The 18,172-nt window shown below is 37.7% G+C and overlaps 1 protein-coding gene across 1 annotated transcript in view; it reads left to right on the plus strand.

Moving 5' to 3' along the window:
• Positions 1-1,440: 1,440 nt before the first annotated feature.
• The window catches only part of LOC115215002, a 156,888-nt gene continuing 140,156 nt past the window's right edge, over positions 1,441-18,172 (plus strand). The window contains exon 1 of the mRNA XM_036505636.1: positions 1,441-1,523. Within this exon, the coding sequence (XP_036361529.1) occupies positions 1,456-1,523 (68 nt within the window). The 5' untranslated portion in view covers positions 1,441-1,455. The remainder of the gene's footprint in view (positions 1,524-18,172) is intronic.

An 18,172-nucleotide genomic window follows, 5' to 3' on the forward strand; every position in this document is an offset into this window, starting at 1 on the left:
GACTTAATCCCTTTGTCTGTCCTTGTTTGTCCCCTCTATGTTTAGCCCCTTGTGGGCAGTAAAGAAATATATATATTTAACAGCCCATGTATAATTTGCAGCAGTAATTCTGATGTGATTGTTGGCTATGGAAGGGAGGTTTGATTTGAAATATTATCGTCAACCATATTATCGTTTGTTAATCCAACAGAAAGATATTTACTTAAAACTATTCTATAAAGCTTATTTACATGAGACGAGGAGGTCCTTTCCAGTTTTTATCTCCGACTAACATAAAGCTCTTCAGTTGCCGGGGACCAGGACGGTGCACGTGTTTGGGATGTAGCCGGCAACCATCTCAATTGGGTCAGTTTTAAGCTCTACGTTTTCTTTTGTTTACATGTCAATGACACTTGCTGTTGGACTCCATTATTTCCTCTCCCGCCTCACAAATATAAATAAAATCCTACCGAATCTCTTTCATTTACATACCACGTCCTTAAGTACCCTTGAGAAAGGCATTATCACCACAACATCCTATTCCTCCTCGTTTCAATAAATTACTTGCTCCACCTTCATTGAAAACCCTCGTATTGTGAAATATATATATTTCTTTACTACCAACAAGGGGCTAAACATAGAGGGGACAAACAAGGACAGACAAAGGGATTAAGTCGATTACATCGACCCCAGTGCGAAATTGGTACTTTATTTATCGACCCCGAAAGGATGAAAGGCAAAGTCGACCTCGGCGGAATTTGGCACACACACACACACACATGTATATATATATATATATAAATTGTTGTACCCTTAATTAAGGTTTCTCGTCCAACAGCTGATTAAATTTATAAAACATTCCCTTTATGTGTTGGTATTTAAATCTCGTCCTTCCTTTTTCCCACTGACTATATCTTATAAGTACTTTATTCTCAGTATTTTGTTGTCATTTCTCTAATTTTTGCTTTCTTGTGTTTTTTTTTAATCACTGTCACCTTCAAATTTTGTCGAAGAGGAAGAAAGAAATACATACATTTATTTTTAATAATGAAATAAAATAGAAACTTTCCCAGTCGATTCGTAAATTATATTTAAAGTGAAAAATCTCTCCAGCTCGTAAACTTTTTATGGTTCTTAAATTTTTCCTCTTACTAAAAGAGACAAAGTGACGAAGCAAGATGTGAAGAAATGGCTACCGGGTTTGTGTCATTATTTTCAAAGTTTTCTCATTCCTGAATAGCTCTGGCAGTGGTAATAGTGTTGGGGATGGTGGTTAGCCAGGGACGATATTTGCGATATGTGGCTTGAACAATGAACAATGGCAAATAAACGACAACAAAACAGTACCGAGGGACCTGAGATTCCTGAAACGGTTAACATCTGTCTGAAGTGTCACGTCTTTGGAGATAAAAAGCTTAGGAGGGTCAGGTTGGCAGTTTATTTATATAAATATATGGAGAGAGAGAGAAGGGTAAGATGAATAACAGCAATATTGTCCTTTCTCTCGAACTTCTTGTCAACAAATGCTGGTTTCACTCTGATGGGTGAGTGAGGAGGAATTTCTACGTTGAAATTATCTTAAAACGTTAACAAGAAGCGGAGCAAGGGCCTTTCTAAGGGTGTCTGAGAAAGAGAGGAAGAAGAAAGAAATTGTCTGCGAGCTGTCGTCGAAGTTAAGAGAACGGTTGTCAGTGTTGTGTTGTTAGTCAGTTGAAGGTCGCCTTCACTGACATAGCGTAAGAGGAACGTTGTCCTCGCACCTTGGAGGGCGGCGGCGGCGGCGATAGCGTGCAGCTGACAGGTGAAACAGCTTGTGTATATGTGTGTGTCTATATATATATATTTGTGTGTATGTATGTTTCTGTATGCACTTATATATATATATATTGTTCTGAAAGAATATGTGTCTATATATTTGTGTGTATGTATGTTTGTGTATACACTTATATATATATATTGTTCTGAAAGAATATGTGTCTATATATATATTTGTGTGTATGTATGTTTGTGTATACACTTATATATATATATTGTTCTGAAAGAATATGTGTCTATATATTTGTGTGTATGTATGTTTCTGTATGCACTTATATATATATATATTGTTCTGAAAGAATATGTGTCTATATATTTGTGTGTATGTATGTTTGTGTATACACTTATATATATATATTGTTCTGAAAGAATATGTGTCTATATATATATTTGTGTGTATGTATGTTTCTGTATGCACTTATATATATATATTGTTCTGAAAGAATATGTGTCTATATATATATTTGTGTGTATGTATGTTTGTGTATACACTTATATATATATATATTGTTCTGAAAGAATATGTGTCTATATATTTGTGTGTATGTATGTTTGTGTATACACTTATATATATATATATTGTTCTGAAAGAATATGTGTCTATATATTTGTGTGTATGTATGTTTGTGTATACACTTATATATATATATATTGTTCTGAAAGAATATGTCTATATATATATTTGTGTGTATGTATGTTTGTGTATACACTTATATATATATATATATATATATATATATATATTATATATATATATATATATATATATATATATATATATATATATATATATTGTTCTGAAAGAATATCCTACGATGCATGCGTTTTTGTTCATACATTTTCTTACGTACTAAAAAGAAAAGAAAAATAATTCTTCAAGTATTATTGCAAGTAGATGTTATGTTGGGATTAGCATCATGACAGTCCTATCACGTTTTGCTACTAGTTTAGGGTAGTTCTAGTATAAGTAGTGATTAATTTTTCTTATTCGTTTTTTCTTTCTTCTTTCTCTCTTTTTTTTTAACTATGTAAATATAGATACCAACCAACCTAAACAATTTTGTCGTTCTTTATGGAAATAAGCTGGGAACATTAATACACCCTTAGAAAAAAAAAAAAAAAAAAACCCTGTTCCCCGACCCCTGTCATTTTCGATCAGATCTATCTCACACATCACCCAATATGTTATGTCAAAACTTGTGTTTTATAATATTTATATTCTAGGTTGAATCGTCTGGAATCTTTGACGTTCAGTTAATTTACGTCGATTAAAGACATTTAAATCATTTAGTCACTCGGATATTTTCTTTATTCTAAATATCAGTCTGTCTATCTCTTCCTCACTCTCTCTCTCCTCGGTAAAATCCAAGAATAGGTATCTTTCGGATTTTACTAAATCGCCTTTGTTATTATAACCCGGCTGACTCAGTTCCATTGTTGCCGTTTCCATAGAGGTCAACATCCTGATCTTAGTCTTTCTCTCTCTCCAGCCAACCTTGCTCTAACAAACATATCTACAGACTGGAAAAACAGCTTCTTTCCTCTCTCTCTCTCTCTTGTTTCTACGTTACGTTGTTCCAACGTAACGGGAAATGCTTTCCAACTGTTCGTTTTCGATAGCATCTCAAAGATGAATAATGATGCTTCTGGACATTGGCGGGAGGGGGAATAGATAAAAAAGCTCAATATCTTGAAATGAAAATAAGGAAGTTCCATCCATACACACATACACACAAACGGCGCGCGAGTGCCAAATGATGTAACGTAAGCCCTCTTCCTTAAATATACAGACCCCTCTTCCCACAGCCTTCCCTAAAAACTCTTGTGCTACATACAATTTGACAGTTGACTGTTTTGGGTTTCGTTCTAACCAATTTTAGATATGTGAATACGGAGCGGCGCTGGTGTGTGTGTGTTCTACAGAGTGTTCGCCAATATTTTAGCGAAGCTTTTCATATTCTTAAGGTACAAATTTCTTATCCCACGGGCGATTTTACAACTTTTCCCTATCCTTATTATAGATGAGTGACTGTGTGTGTGTATATATATATATATATATATATATATATATATATATATATATATATATACATACATATATATATATATGTGTGTGTGTGTGTGTTATGGACACACCCAGAGGATGCATATAGAAGTACACGTGTGTGTGTGTGTATATATATGTGTATGAATAATGTTCTTAGGGGTTAACATATTTTCCCCGTGAAATCTGTAGTCAGACGAGAGAGAAAGAAAGAGAGAGTTTTATAATGCGTTATTGTATCTATTGAAGGAATTTGAAAAGGGGGCGATGATGTGAAAGCCGGCTCCTTATAACTGTGGTCTTTTGTGAGACCGACCGCTAATGCCATCATATGCTCAGAGCATGACCTAGATGCTGGTTGGGCTTGGCTGCTTGTGGAAGGAAGAGGAGGATGGAGATGATACTGTATTATCTATATCCTTAATTGATATGTCCTATAGCTTTCTCTATTCTAGCTAGCTGGCGTCTGCTTCTTTAAATTGTTTGCTTGCACTGCTAAGTCAAAAGAGCTGACTTTACACCTGATCCTCCCCACCTCTGGCATCTCTCTCTCTCTTTCTCTCTCTCGTATGTGTTTGTTTTGTCTTACAAGTGTGCGCATCTGTGTTGTGCATATTCTGTTTGTGTCGGCGGCGTAGTTGTTATGCGATGGAGACTGGCAAGAAACAACACTGCTTTTGATGTCATCTAATGATTTTCAGCACGTAGACACACACAATCCTGTGTGCGTGTGTGTGTGTGTAGCTTTTACTCTTGTTGCTTTTGCTTAGTGTTTGTGTTATTAATACACCTATCAGCAATATTGCTTGCTTTGAAGTGCAGGAGTACTCTTGTGGAGTAATGTGTCCTTTGTGTGGCGAAGAAAATGTGTCTACGCATCTGTTATATAAATGTATGTGCGTGTGTGTGTATATGCTTATTCTGATGTAGTCGTACATGCATCTTGTACGGACATATGCATATTTAAGTGTATGAATATGCGTTTGTTTATGTATTTATAAATATATATTATGCATGTGTTCTGTCATTGAAACAGGGAATGACTGACTTAAACGAAGTCACTGATGTGTATTTGAGAAAAATTGAGATATTAAATGTATTCAACATACTCAAACAGTTTAATAAACCTCATATAGTCTCCTATTCTACGTTTTCTTTGTTCCATTGAATCAATCGAAGCAGACTTGTGGAATCTGGATACTGATTTTAAATTTCATTCGTAGATCTAAATGTGTGAACTTATATTTCAAGATAATTATTTCATCACGACCTTTACGGCCTGTAATTTATTTTGTATGTCAAAAATATAAGTAATTCAGTTAGTGGAGCTTAAAGTTCTATTTATTTATTTATGCTCATATCTGTATGGCGGCTATTGTTTAACTTCAAGTTTGCTTCTTATCGAGTGGATCTATCATCAAAGTTGTTTCCAGCTTTATGGAAATAAGGGAGATAGGCCGCTTCTTTGTTTTTAGCGTATTTCAGTTTCCTACGTAGAATGTCCCTTGTTGAGAACCCCGTTAGAATTAGTAGATTTAGTATCTATAGTTTACATATTTATAATTTTGGCTTTCATTATTTCAGACTCTCTCTCTGTATGTTTGTGTGTGTATGTATATATATATACATACACACACATACATTAATCAAAATATTCGCTTTACAATCACGAGGCTCGATCTGATTGGGCATCACCTTCGGAAAACTTATACACCCAAGCCTTTTGAATCAAATTGATGAAACTGCGAGCTGTAAGGTTCGAAAGTCCAGCTTTGTGTGTGTACGTGTGTGCATGCGTTGGACGTTTTACTAAGTTTTACAATTGGTGTCTATCTTTTATGAAAATTCGTTTCGCTTCTAGGATGATTTATGGGAATATTGACTCCAATACTTGACTGATAGTTTATTTTATCAACCTTGGAAGAATCAAAGACGAAATTGACCTCTGTAGCATAGTGCCATCTTAAGGCTTGGGCACACTGTGTAATTGCCCAAGGACCCTACAGGCTAGGGGCTCAATTCTGATCTATGCTTTGCTTTGCTGTCAATCAAATACTATAGAACTTATTTCATTCATTTTTCCCGAGGGCTTACAATGCTACTAAGACTGCCCCGAGTGGGATTCGAACTTGGTACATAAAATACTGTAATTTGTCCGACTCTCTAAAGATCTTTTACCAATCCATCACATATGATTTGGCATTGGTCTGATGTTGTAAATTGCAGAAAAACTACGAACTACTTGTGCCAACAAGGAAGTGTCTAAACGGTAGTTTAACTTGTTCAATGTAGCAGCTAAATAAGGGAACCTCTACGTTTTTGATCGAGCTGCTAGACATAGCAGTCAAATCTCTTAAAAAGACCTGTTGGATACTATGTATGAAAAATGAGTGTCATTCTCGATTCTAAGTCTGCTGGATCAGGACAGACTTGCAGTTAATCAACTGCAACTACCTAACCTGCTCTCCTCTTTAAAATACAGACAATACCTTAAAATTTAAGGTCATCCTGCTTACAGTAATGGAAGAACGACGATTTAAGAACACTGATTGAGTATATTTTGATATTCCAGCCATACCTGTACATCGAGGGTGTTGGATATTTTTGGTTGTTGCTTTTTATTGTTATGGGTTTCTCATTCAAGCGGATCTGAGTGCTGCTACTCAACAATGAAGAAAGGTCTTTTAAACTATCATGATGGAATTTGTGGTTGTGGGACATTCATTTTGTTCCAGCATAATCTTTTGGTTTACATAATTATTCTCAATAATTGCAGAATGTACTGCGGGGGGGGGGGAAGATGTGATAATTTCTGACATTGACATCAGTTCAGAAATTTTATGGAAGAGATGAGTCGGTTAACTCAGTTTCAGTAAATTACTGGCTTTTTTTTTCTTTTTAAATCAACCAAAGAAAGATGAAAGGCAAAGTTGACTCCAGATTGAATTTAAACTCAATGTAATGGGTTGCATCTAAATACAGCAGATGTGGCTTTACTGGTTCAGGTACTTGATTGACCCTTGATAGTAAGGACACAAGGTACTTGATTGACCTTTGATAATAAAGGCCACAAATTTGTTTGGCGACACATTGTCTTCAAAATTGAAACTAATGCATGACATACTTTATCAGCATTGAAAGGATAACTTCTGTAAGATTTGCACTTGAATGCATAGAGACAGAATCAATACCCCTAAGCATCTAATGATGTTTATCTATCCACCACTCTTTAATGAACAATAATTAAAGCAAGCAATTGACTTTAGTCTGTTTGTTGTAGGGCATTGAGTCTAAAATCCTGATCACATACCACACTAAATTCCTTATAGAGTTTCTCTGTTCCTTCGTGTTGTGGATACAGGTCCTGCTATAGGATCTCTTTCTCTTTATCCTCTGAAGCTTGCTGTTTAATCCCAGGTCAACTCTCATCCAGCCAACCTATGATCGAAAGCATTACTCTTCTTAAGGTATAGTGATTCGAGGACAACATCCTGGCTTCACAAATTCCTATATTTTGTACTTTGGTGCTGACATGGCTGTGTGGTTTAGACGCTTGCTTCTCAGCCACACGCTGTTGCTCTTGGGTTCGCTCCCACTGCATGGCACCTTGGGAAAGTGTCTTCTAAAGCCTTGGACTAACCAAAACCTTGTGAGTGGATCTAGTTGATGGAAACTGAAAGAAGCCCTTGGTGACCCTGCTGGTGCTGGTCCCATGTAAAAAGTACTCAGTACCCTCTGTAAAGTGATTGGCATTAGGTAAAGAGGTCGGCCTCCAGCTGTAGAAGCCATGCCAAAGCAGACAGTGGTGCTTGGTATAGTCCTCTGGCTTGCTAGCTCCTGTCAAGCCATCCAGCGCTTGCCAGCATAGAAAATGGATGTTAAATGATGATGAATATATATATAATGACTGTATTTTTATGTTTACCTTTATATTTGACATCATGTGAGGATTATAAATGAGCATGTTTGTTTCCAAATCATCTGTGAAAAATGTCTAGCCATGGGAAATATTAACTTGTTTGGAAACAGGTGAGGGTTTGGCAATGGAAAGGGCATCTGGCCTTAGAAAATCTGCCTCAACAAATTTTACCTAACTCATGCAAACATGAAAAGTGATTGTGAAATGATAATAAAAATTATATATAAATATATGAGTTTAGTGGGCTATACTATAAAGCGGACATTAAATGATGATGATGATGATTATCTGGGATATATTATGTGGGAGCTCTCAGTTGCGTTCCAGGTTATGGCTAACCACATTGAGTAGTATTTACTAGGAGTTGATACTACATGCTGTAAATTCCTCCAAAGTGTAATTCCATCTTTCCCTCATTGGATAGTAATATTTTCTGGAGTGCATATTAGCAATAATTTATAACAATAGAGAATATGGAGACTAGTATATCCTCAATTTATTTCCTTTTATTTTAGAATGTCATATAGGCGTGGCTGTGTGGTAAGAAGCTTGCTTCCTAACCACATGGTTCCAGGTTCAGTCCCACTGCTTGGCACCTATAGCCTCGGGCCAACCAAAACCTTGTGAGTGGATTTGGTTGAAGGAAACTTGAAGAAGCCTATTGTGTATGTGTGACCGCGTGTGTACCATTGGCGATTTTTTTTTTTCCTCTGTCTTCCCTTCTCTGGATCTTTCCTTCTATGTTTCCGACGAAGAGTTCTGCTCGAAACGTTAAACTCTCCTTCTTTCCTTCTTTCCTGAGCATCCAATAATACTATATTTGTTCCACGTCCTCGCGTTGTTGTGTTTTTTTGTGCTTTCTTGTTTGGATTAACTTTATATATATATATATATATATATATATATATATATATATAATGTATATATTTGTGTCTGTTTGTCCCTCCTCCCCCTGCCATCACTTGACAATTGATGCTAGTGTGCTTGTTACCATAACTTGGCAGTTAAGCAAGAGAGACTGATAGAATAAGTACTAGGCTTACAAAGAACAAGTGCTGGGGTCGATATCTTTGACGAACACCCTTTTTAAGGCAGTGCTCCAGTATGGCCGCAGTCAAATGCCTGAAACAAGTAAAAGAATAAAAGAATAACATATTTTTATGATTGAAAGACCCTGAAAGAAGCTGCTCAGAAAATTATGCCCAGTTACATGCACAACTGCACATACTCTGTGCAGTGGATGCATATGTAGGTCATACGCTGTATGACATTGTAAAATAAAAGGAAATAAATTGAGGATGTACCAGTCTTCCTATTCTGTCATTATAATTATGGCTTATATATATATATATATAATATATATATATATATATATATATATATACATACACACACACATACATATATATATATATACAAGAGTTAAGGAATGGAGTAGGTAAAATCCAGGTGACATATGGTTCATAGCGAGTAGAACCTTGGAAGTGGCAAATATCCAAGCAAGGTGTATACCACAGGCTACTCTTCAGGCCAAGGGTATCTTGATTAAATGAAAGTTTCCATTGTTACAAGGAGGTGCATGTTAACACATGGAAAACTCAACTATACATATATATATATAGTTGATATCCGTGCTGGTGGCACATAAAAAGCACCACCCGGACGTGGCCGATGCCAGCGCCGCCTTGACTGATGTCCATGCCGGTGGCACGTAAAAAGCATCAGCCGATTGTGGCTGTTGCCAGCCTCCTCTGGTCCCTGTGTCGGTGGCACGTAAAAAGCACCCACTACACTCACAGAGTGGTTGGCATTAAGAAGGGCATCAGGCTGTAGAAACAGCGCCAGATCAGACTGGAGCCTAGTGCAGCCTCCTGGCTTCCCAGACCCCGGTCGAACCGTCCAACCCATGCTAGCATGGAAAACAGTCATTAAACGATGATATATATATATATATATCTTGTAAACTTACCTTGTATTCAATATTTCGGGATTATGACCCCATTTTCAAGGTAAATCACAAGAAAAATATATGTATTAATGTAGACTTGTATTCAATATTTTGGGGTTGAAAATGGGGTTATGACCCCAAAATATTGAATACAAGGTAAGTCTACATTAATTCATATATTTGATTTCCTTTGCATTTCCCTCGCATTGTTTTGGCCTTACCCATGTTCCTTTATACAATATATTTCTACACAATGCTTCACAGTAATTATTCCGTTATATATAATCCTGGATCAACATGATGTGCATTTTATGGCAGTAGACGGTGATTTAAGAGATTCCACTGCTATTTCTAGCTGGTTGTGACACCATGTAGAGTCTCCCGCATTGGCTTCTAGTTGTGTGTTCACTTCAGCTGACTGTTGTAATTACTGGGGGGGGGGGGGGGGGGGCTATAGATATTTGCCATGTTATTGAAGTTACTTGTCTGTGTTCCTTGTGTGGGAGTGTCATGAGTGGGAGTCTAAGCTTGATTAACCCGAAACTTTAATCAGTCTTTAATCAGTAACGAGCGAGGCAGAAATATCAAATTAACTCGAAAGAACTGATAAAGTTTGCAACTATTTTGGTCAACATCTGTGATATGCACACACACACACACTCACTCACACTCACAGTAGTGGTTGTATATCTGTGAAGGTGACTTAGTGGTTAGGGTACTCGGCTCACAATCGTGAGATCGTGAGTTCAATTCCTGGTGACCTGTTGTCCTTGAACAAGACACTTTATTTCCCATTACCCCAGTCCATTCAGCTGGTGACAATGGGCAGTGCCTGTATTTCAAAAGGTCAGCCTTATCACACTCTGTGTCCCGCTGACTCTCCCTGGGAACTATGTTAAGGGTAAATGTGTCTGTGGAGTGCTCAGCCACATGCATGCTAATTTCATGAGCAGGCTGTTCCATTGATTGGATCAACTGGAACACTCATTCTCATAACTGATAGAGTGCCAGTTAATGTATGTATATATGACTTTTCTTTTTTTTTCTTTTTCTTTTTTACTTGTTTCAGTCATTTTGACTGCGGCCATGCTGGAGCACCACCTTCAATCGAGCAACTCGACCCCGGGATTTTTTCTTTGTAAGCCCAGTACTTATTCTATCGGTCTCTTTTGCCGAACCACTAAGTGACGGGGGCATAAACACACCAGCATCGGTTGTCAAGCAATGCTAGGGGGACAAACATAGACACACAAACATACACGCACATACATATATATACATATATACGACGGGCTTCTTTCAGTTTCCGTCAACCGAATCCACTCACAAGGCTTCGGTCGGCCCGAGGCTATAGTAGAAGACACTTGCCCAAGGTGCCACACAGTGGGACTGAACCCGGAACCATGTGGTTGGTAAACAAGCTACTTACCACACAGCCACTCCATCGCCTTGTATAAACAAGATTACAAGCGTATTGGCTTTTTCATTATCATTGTTTTATCGTCCTCTTTTTCCTGTTGGCATGGGTTAGACAAAATTTGTTGAAGGATATTTTCTATGACAGGATGTTCTTCTATTAGCAACTTTCACTTGTTTTCAAGCAAAGTTATATTTCTCTTTGGCCTGACATCTTTCACGGAAGACTGGAAACAAACAAACTTGCTTGTAAACGGGTGAGGTTCATTTACAACCATCATATGATGTCAAGACAAGGGTACACATAAATATATATATATATACATATTGCTGTCTTGGGAAGGTCAATATGCCAATAACGGTGACACATACTGGTTCAATTTCACTTCGTTATTATCCGTTAATTGATTAGCCATTTCAAACAGACCTGGAGTAGAAAGAATATCATTGAAGTGGTTGCGAATAGCGATGAAAGGACTCAGTAAACACAACTGACTGATTGATTAACCAGGTGATTAATCAATCGATTTAGTTAGTTGGTTAAGTAGCTGATTGATAATAAACTAATTGATGAATAACGAAGAAAAGAAATAAAAACCAGTATGCATGTTTATTATTGTGAGATACAACAAAATCATAATTTCAACACATGATTTCACATCAAGAATCTTGGAAACCAAATACAAAATGAAATATATATATATACTCAACCACATGGTTCTGAGTTCAGTCCCTCTGCGTGGCACCCTGGGTAAGTATCTTCTACTATATCCTTGGGCTGACCAAAGTCTTGTGAGTGGATTTGGTAGATGGAAACTGAAAGATTGTTGTATGTGTATTTGTATATGTGTGTGTGTGTCTGTTTGTCCCCCAATTACCACTTGGCAACTAGTATTGGTATACATTATTTACGTTATTTACATTAGATGGATATTTGTCCTCATCTTCTTTGTTGTTAGCCCAACGTTTCGGCTGATATGCCTATGGGCATATGGCGTAGTGGTTAAGAGCATGGGCTACTAACCCCAAGATTCCGAGTTCGATTCCAAGCAGTGACCTGAACACTAATAATAATAATAATAATAATAATAATGATAATAATAACATCGAAAAATACCTTAGGAATGAGAACCCAGGTTCGAAATTTCCCCAAGACACCTGAAGAAGGCTGGAGGGTATATCAGCTGAAACGTTGTGTTAACAACAAACAAGATGAGGACAAATATCCGTCGAATGTAAATAATGTACATAATTCCTCATCTCTTAAATATAGAATATATATTGGTGTGTTTATACCATGTAACTTAGCACTTCGGCAAAAATCATCCATGAAGTGAGTCCTAGGCTTAAAAAATAAGTCCTGGGGTTGATTTGTTCTTGACTAAAACCCTTTAGGGCAGTGCTCCAACTTGGTCACAGTCAAATGGCTGAAACAAATAAAAAAAAAAAATAATGTGTACACACACACACACGCGGCTTTGGTTGACCCAGGGCTGTGGTGAAAGACATTGCCCCTGGTGCTGCACACTGGGTCTGAACCTGAAATCACATGATTGGGAAACAAGCTTCTTAACCTACATACAGTCGTGCCACCAGCCTTTATGTGGAAATTCAGTCTAGCTTAATTGCTACTCCATGCAAGAGTAGTCTTATATTTGTGTGTATTTGTGTGCTTGTGTGGTGTATGCCTGTACATGCATGTGTGTGTGTGTGTCTGTACACATGTTTGTAAAAGTGTATATATGTGTGTTATGCTCTGATTGAAATATATCTGATCCATTTCTTGTTAATGATACCATCCAACGCTGCATGAGAAGGATTGTCTTTTTTTTACTTTTTCCTTTTTTTTTCATATTTTACATCTATTTTTTTTCCCCAACATTGCTTGGATGTGTTGTTGCTTCTGCAAATTCAGTCTAATTTTTTTTTTTTTTTTAATTGTTTAAGCTTGTTTCTGAAACTTAATTGCTTATACAGTTACATGAAGGTCATTACTGACAAGTATTCTACAGAAGAGTGGTATGCTATTTCCTGCTTGGTATGGCACATTCTATCAGTAAATAGTTTAAATAACATGCTTCATTTCCGCCTTTCGAAGCGTGCTACATATGTTGACTTAGAACATTCAAGGTTAGATAGAAATGCTACCTATTTATAAATTCTTTAGACCAGGGGTCCCCAACCACTCGGTATGGCACATTCTATCAGTAAATAGTTTAAATAACATGCTTCATTTCCGCCTTTCGAAGCGTGCTACATATGTTGACTTAGAACATTCAAGGTTAGATAGAAATGCTACCTATTTATAAATTCTTTAGACCAGGGGTCCCCAACCACTCGGCTGCAGATCATTTGGTACTGGGCATCCAGCTATAGAAACAATGCCAAAACAGATAATGGAACCTTGTGCAGCCCCTGGCCTTACCTGCTTCTGTCAAACCATCCAGCTCATTCTAGTATGAAAAACAGACGTTAAATGGTGATGATTGTATTCTATTGACTATCGAAGTCTCCAGGGTGTTTATTGCATTATATATTTATTAAAAAATATATATATTAGCAACGGGTCTTGGTGGGGGTTTATCTCCCCACTAGCAATATAAGTGAGTGTGTATTTTACACCAAAAGTATCTGCTGTCATATAGTTTATTCCAACCGAACATCCATGTTTAAGTGGGCATAAATATTACCTCTCTATATTTATCAAATGTGTAATGATTAAATTGTATAATATGCACTTAGTGTTTTGTTATGCATATGATCTCCTGGTCCATGGTGCAAAAAAATTTTGGGCCCACTACGTTTTTTGGGGACTGTGGTTCCAAGAAAATTTTGGGACTACAAAAAGATATGTTGTTTACCTGCCAGATTAACCCTCTACTCTGCAGACTTTTCTAAGCTTTTCTTAAGTGTTTTATATCTTGGACTATTCTATCTTATACATCTCTCTATTTTCAAGATGGCAGGGTGAAATTTAAATGAAATTTGGCTGCTATTTCTAAGGACACTAGCAACCACATAAGGACTCCTACAATACTGTGCCAAACATGCATGCTGATGTGGTTGGTGATTAATTATTGCTGTTGTCCTAAGCTGATAAGATAAACATCCTCTCTGATAGGATGTGGGTCTATGGTTTATAACTTTCCCGAGTTTATCTTCCACAAATGCCCTGCAGTAAGATGTGAACTTGTAACCTACAACTCCTAAAGAATAGAGCAACTGCTCTCTCTATCTTTTTCTAGTGTGGAGGGCAAATGACTGCCCTCTGCTGCCATATTTATGAATAAAGTATGGAGAGTACAGCAATTGTTTCTATCCTTATATTATTAGTAGAGTTACTGCTTTAATATATTTTACATCTGGAGATGGGTGTGTTTGTGTGTGGAGTGCACTGAACCTCTGCATGCACATGTCAGGGGGTGGGGGAGTGGCTGGACTAGTTTGTGTGTGGTGGTAAGAGTCCTGAGTGTGGTGGTTACAGCATGTATGTGTGTGTGTTTAAGGTGGAGAGGGAGAACCTGAGCATGAAGAGAGGTGGGGAATGAATGGGAAAGTAAGGGGGGGGGGGGAAGAGCTGCATGTAAATGTATTTAGGGGAGGAATAAATGAATGTTATTGGCAGAAGAAGTAATTATAGTTGGAATTTGGATGGGGTGAGGGTGGAATAAGACTTTAGCAGCAAAATGGTTTTTGGGAAAGTATAGAAGTGGTAGCTAATCGTTGTTATTTCTCCCTAACATCAGCCTCGATTGAGCAGACCCCTAATCAAAGGATTTTCAAACACTATGACCACCCCCTTTTCTTTTCTTTTTTTTTTTTTTTTTCAGGTTTGGTAAATTCATATTATGCCTCAGACCATATCTGATGTCCCCTTTAAGATGGTCGGATGTGGTTTGAAGGAGATTTTATTGTTGTTTCTATTAAGTTGAATGACTATAGAAAGCAGTGATTCATAGCCATTTGAGGTTTAAAAAATCCTATTTTTTAATTAACTATTATTAGGAATTGTATTAAAAAAATTAAAATATTTTGTGTATTGGAGAAGTATAACCAATTTATTGCACATAAATTTTAACAAATTCTCATATGGACCCCGATTGAGAATTACTTATATAGAAGCTCCCTCATCTGCTCAAATGCTAGATGTAGGGTGTCAGTGGTCAAAATATTGACTTTCATTTGTCTTTTTTTATGTAAGCAACATCCTACTACATAGGTTTTGTAACTTAGCCAGGTTGCAAATTCTGTGATTTAATAGAATCTAAGTTTAATTCTCCCTCCCTGCCCAGGGCCATCTTAGCTTTATAAATCCCTGGGCCCTATAGATTTTATTTATTGATAGCAGGGCTTCTAGACTTGTGGGGTCCCTTTGGCACTGACCCTATCCATATTGTATCTAGTTATTGTTGCACTCAATGAATAAATGAGATAGTCTCTGTCATTGTCATCATTCAGTGTCCATGCTCCATACTGGCATGGGTTGGTTGGTTTGACAAGATCCAATGGGTCCAAGGGCTGCATCATGCTCCAGTGTCTGCTTTGGCATGGTTTCTATAGCTGGATGCCCTCCTGAATGCCAGCCATTTTACAGTATGTACTAGATGCTTTATTAAAAATTTTTTTTTTGTGCTACCAGCATGAGTGAGGTCACCATGTAGCTTGCAGGACTATGAACACTAAAGTTGGTGGGCTTTATGTGAGGAGATGAGGGATAAAGTATGAGTGAAGAGAGGCAGAGCAGCTTCTTGATGTAGACAAGCTACAGGGCTACACTAATTTAGACGAGAGAGTGTGAGTGATCAGTAGGCAATAAAGGAAGCTGATGATGATGAATGTTGCTGGGTAACATATTGGACAAGTAAGTGTCTGCCATAAGACATAAGCCATGTGAATGAAGAGATAGTGGTAACCAAGTGTACAGGTGCCCCCCCCCCCTCAAAGGTTTTGGGTGAGTGGAAGTGAGTGAGGACCGTGGGACTTGGAGTGTAGGTCAGTGGGGACCTGCAAGAGTTTGCGGATGTGCACCCACCACAAATTTTTTAATAAAATCTCATTCTTCTCATTGGAAGGAGGGACACATTAGATACTGTAGTTCTAGGTACCCTCCTGAAATACCAGATGGCAGTGGTGGTCATGGCTGCAATACTTTTATTCATAGTTTTGTTTGGTCTGTATTGGCCTGGGGTTTAACACCAGCTTGACGCATGATGAAAATTAATTACTCATGCACAAAAAGAAAATACAATTTCAAATTAATTTATTCAAAATCTTGTTAGAAAATCTAGTTTGATTAATATAACAAAATCAATTTTATCCCATCATAGCAGTTAGTAAAAAGCTGGTTTATTGTTTTATTTAATTACTGTATGACATTATTCATCATTTTGCTGGCTACACTCAAGTTTAGGGGAAGTTAGAGTAAACAAGGTTAATGTTTAATTTAAACTTTAACTAGTAATTAACTTTTAAAAGGGGGAAATTTGGCTGAAACCAGTTCATGACCATGTGGCTAAGAAATTTACCAGATTCAGTGTTGAAGTACTGAAGGACAACTGCTGAACTATTTGGTCAAGATGACAAAGAACTGAGATACTCAAGAAGGCCCATCCACCTGCGCAGAAGTGTTAAAACCACATCCCCTGGTGAAGAGGATCAGCCTGCAATGGTTTTGTGCTGGTTCCACGTTGAAAGCACTCATGCTGGTGCCACATAAAAGGGCTCATGACAGTAGACATTAAGAGCACCCAGTACACACTGTGTAAGGTGGCTGGCTTTTGGAAAGCTGTCCAGCCATAGAAATCAAGCCAAATTTAACCGAATAGAACCTGGTGCAGCTTGCCAGCTCTAGTCAAACCGTCCAACTCATGCCAGCATGGAAAACAGGTGTTAAAGGGTGCTGATGATGGATAACATGTTGGACAAGTAAGTGTCTACCATAAAACATGAGCCATGTGAGTGAAATTGGAGCGGCAGAAACTTTGTGTGCGTGGGGGGGGGGTATTGAAAGAACTGTTCCTGTTTTTGGCTGGTAGACTTCTTCTGTAGGTTAGTTAAAACCCACCTTTTGACCCTTGAGAGCTTTTTGTGAGCCTGTGGTTTGAGGTTAACCTATGAGCCCATTATTTCTTCCTCTTTCTCCACCAGCCTTGAAGGTCATATAAAGGTCATGACTACTGACCTGTCATGTCTGAATAAAATATATATAAAAACAAACAATAAAAATGTGCAGGTGTGGCTGTGTGGTTAAGAAGCTGGCTTTGTAACCCTGTGGTTTCAGGTTCAGTCCCGCTGTGCAGCACCTTGGGCAAGTGTCTTATACTATAGCCCTAAGCTGACTAAATGCTTTATGAGTGAATTTGGTCAACAAAAACAATGTGGAAGTCCACTCTGTGTGTGAGTGTGTGTGTATATGTGACTTAGTTTCTCTCCCATCTGCAACTGGTGTTGGTTTATGTCCCTTTAACTTAGAAGTTTAGTGAAAGATACTGATAGGATAACTACCCAACTTAAAAAAAAAGTACTGGAGTCGATTTGTTTGATTAAACCTAAGGGCTGTTTTCCAGTGACACTGAAACGGGTAAAAGAGATGTCTGTAGACATCTCCAAGCAATCCCATTATCTCCTTGTTTCAGTCATTGGACTGTGGCTCTGCTGGGTAATCACCTTGAAAGATTTAGTCATACAAATTGCCCCCTGGTACTTATTTTTAATACTTGATACTTTATCAGTTTCTTTTTGCCAAACTGCTAAGTTATGGTGGATGTAAAGACCAACATTGGTTGTGAAAAGGTGGATGGGTGGGAAAGACTCCCTTCCGTGTGTGTATGTGTGTGTATCTGATTGGCTTTCAGAGTTCCCACCTATCAAATTCATTCATGAGACATTGGTCGTCCAGGAGCTATAGCAGACACTTGCCCACTGTGCTGCACAATGGGACTGAACTTGAAACCACATGGTTGCAAAACAAGCTTCTTAACCACACAGCCATGCCTGCCCCTATTGCATGCATTTTCTGAATTATTATTTTGAATTATAGTGAACCAGGTTA

The sequence above is a fragment of the Octopus sinensis genome, linkage group LG8 (assembly GCF_006345805.1).
Source record: "Octopus sinensis linkage group LG8, ASM634580v1, whole genome shotgun sequence".
Classification (NCBI taxonomy): domain Eukaryota; kingdom Metazoa; phylum Mollusca; class Cephalopoda; order Octopoda; family Octopodidae; genus Octopus; species Octopus sinensis.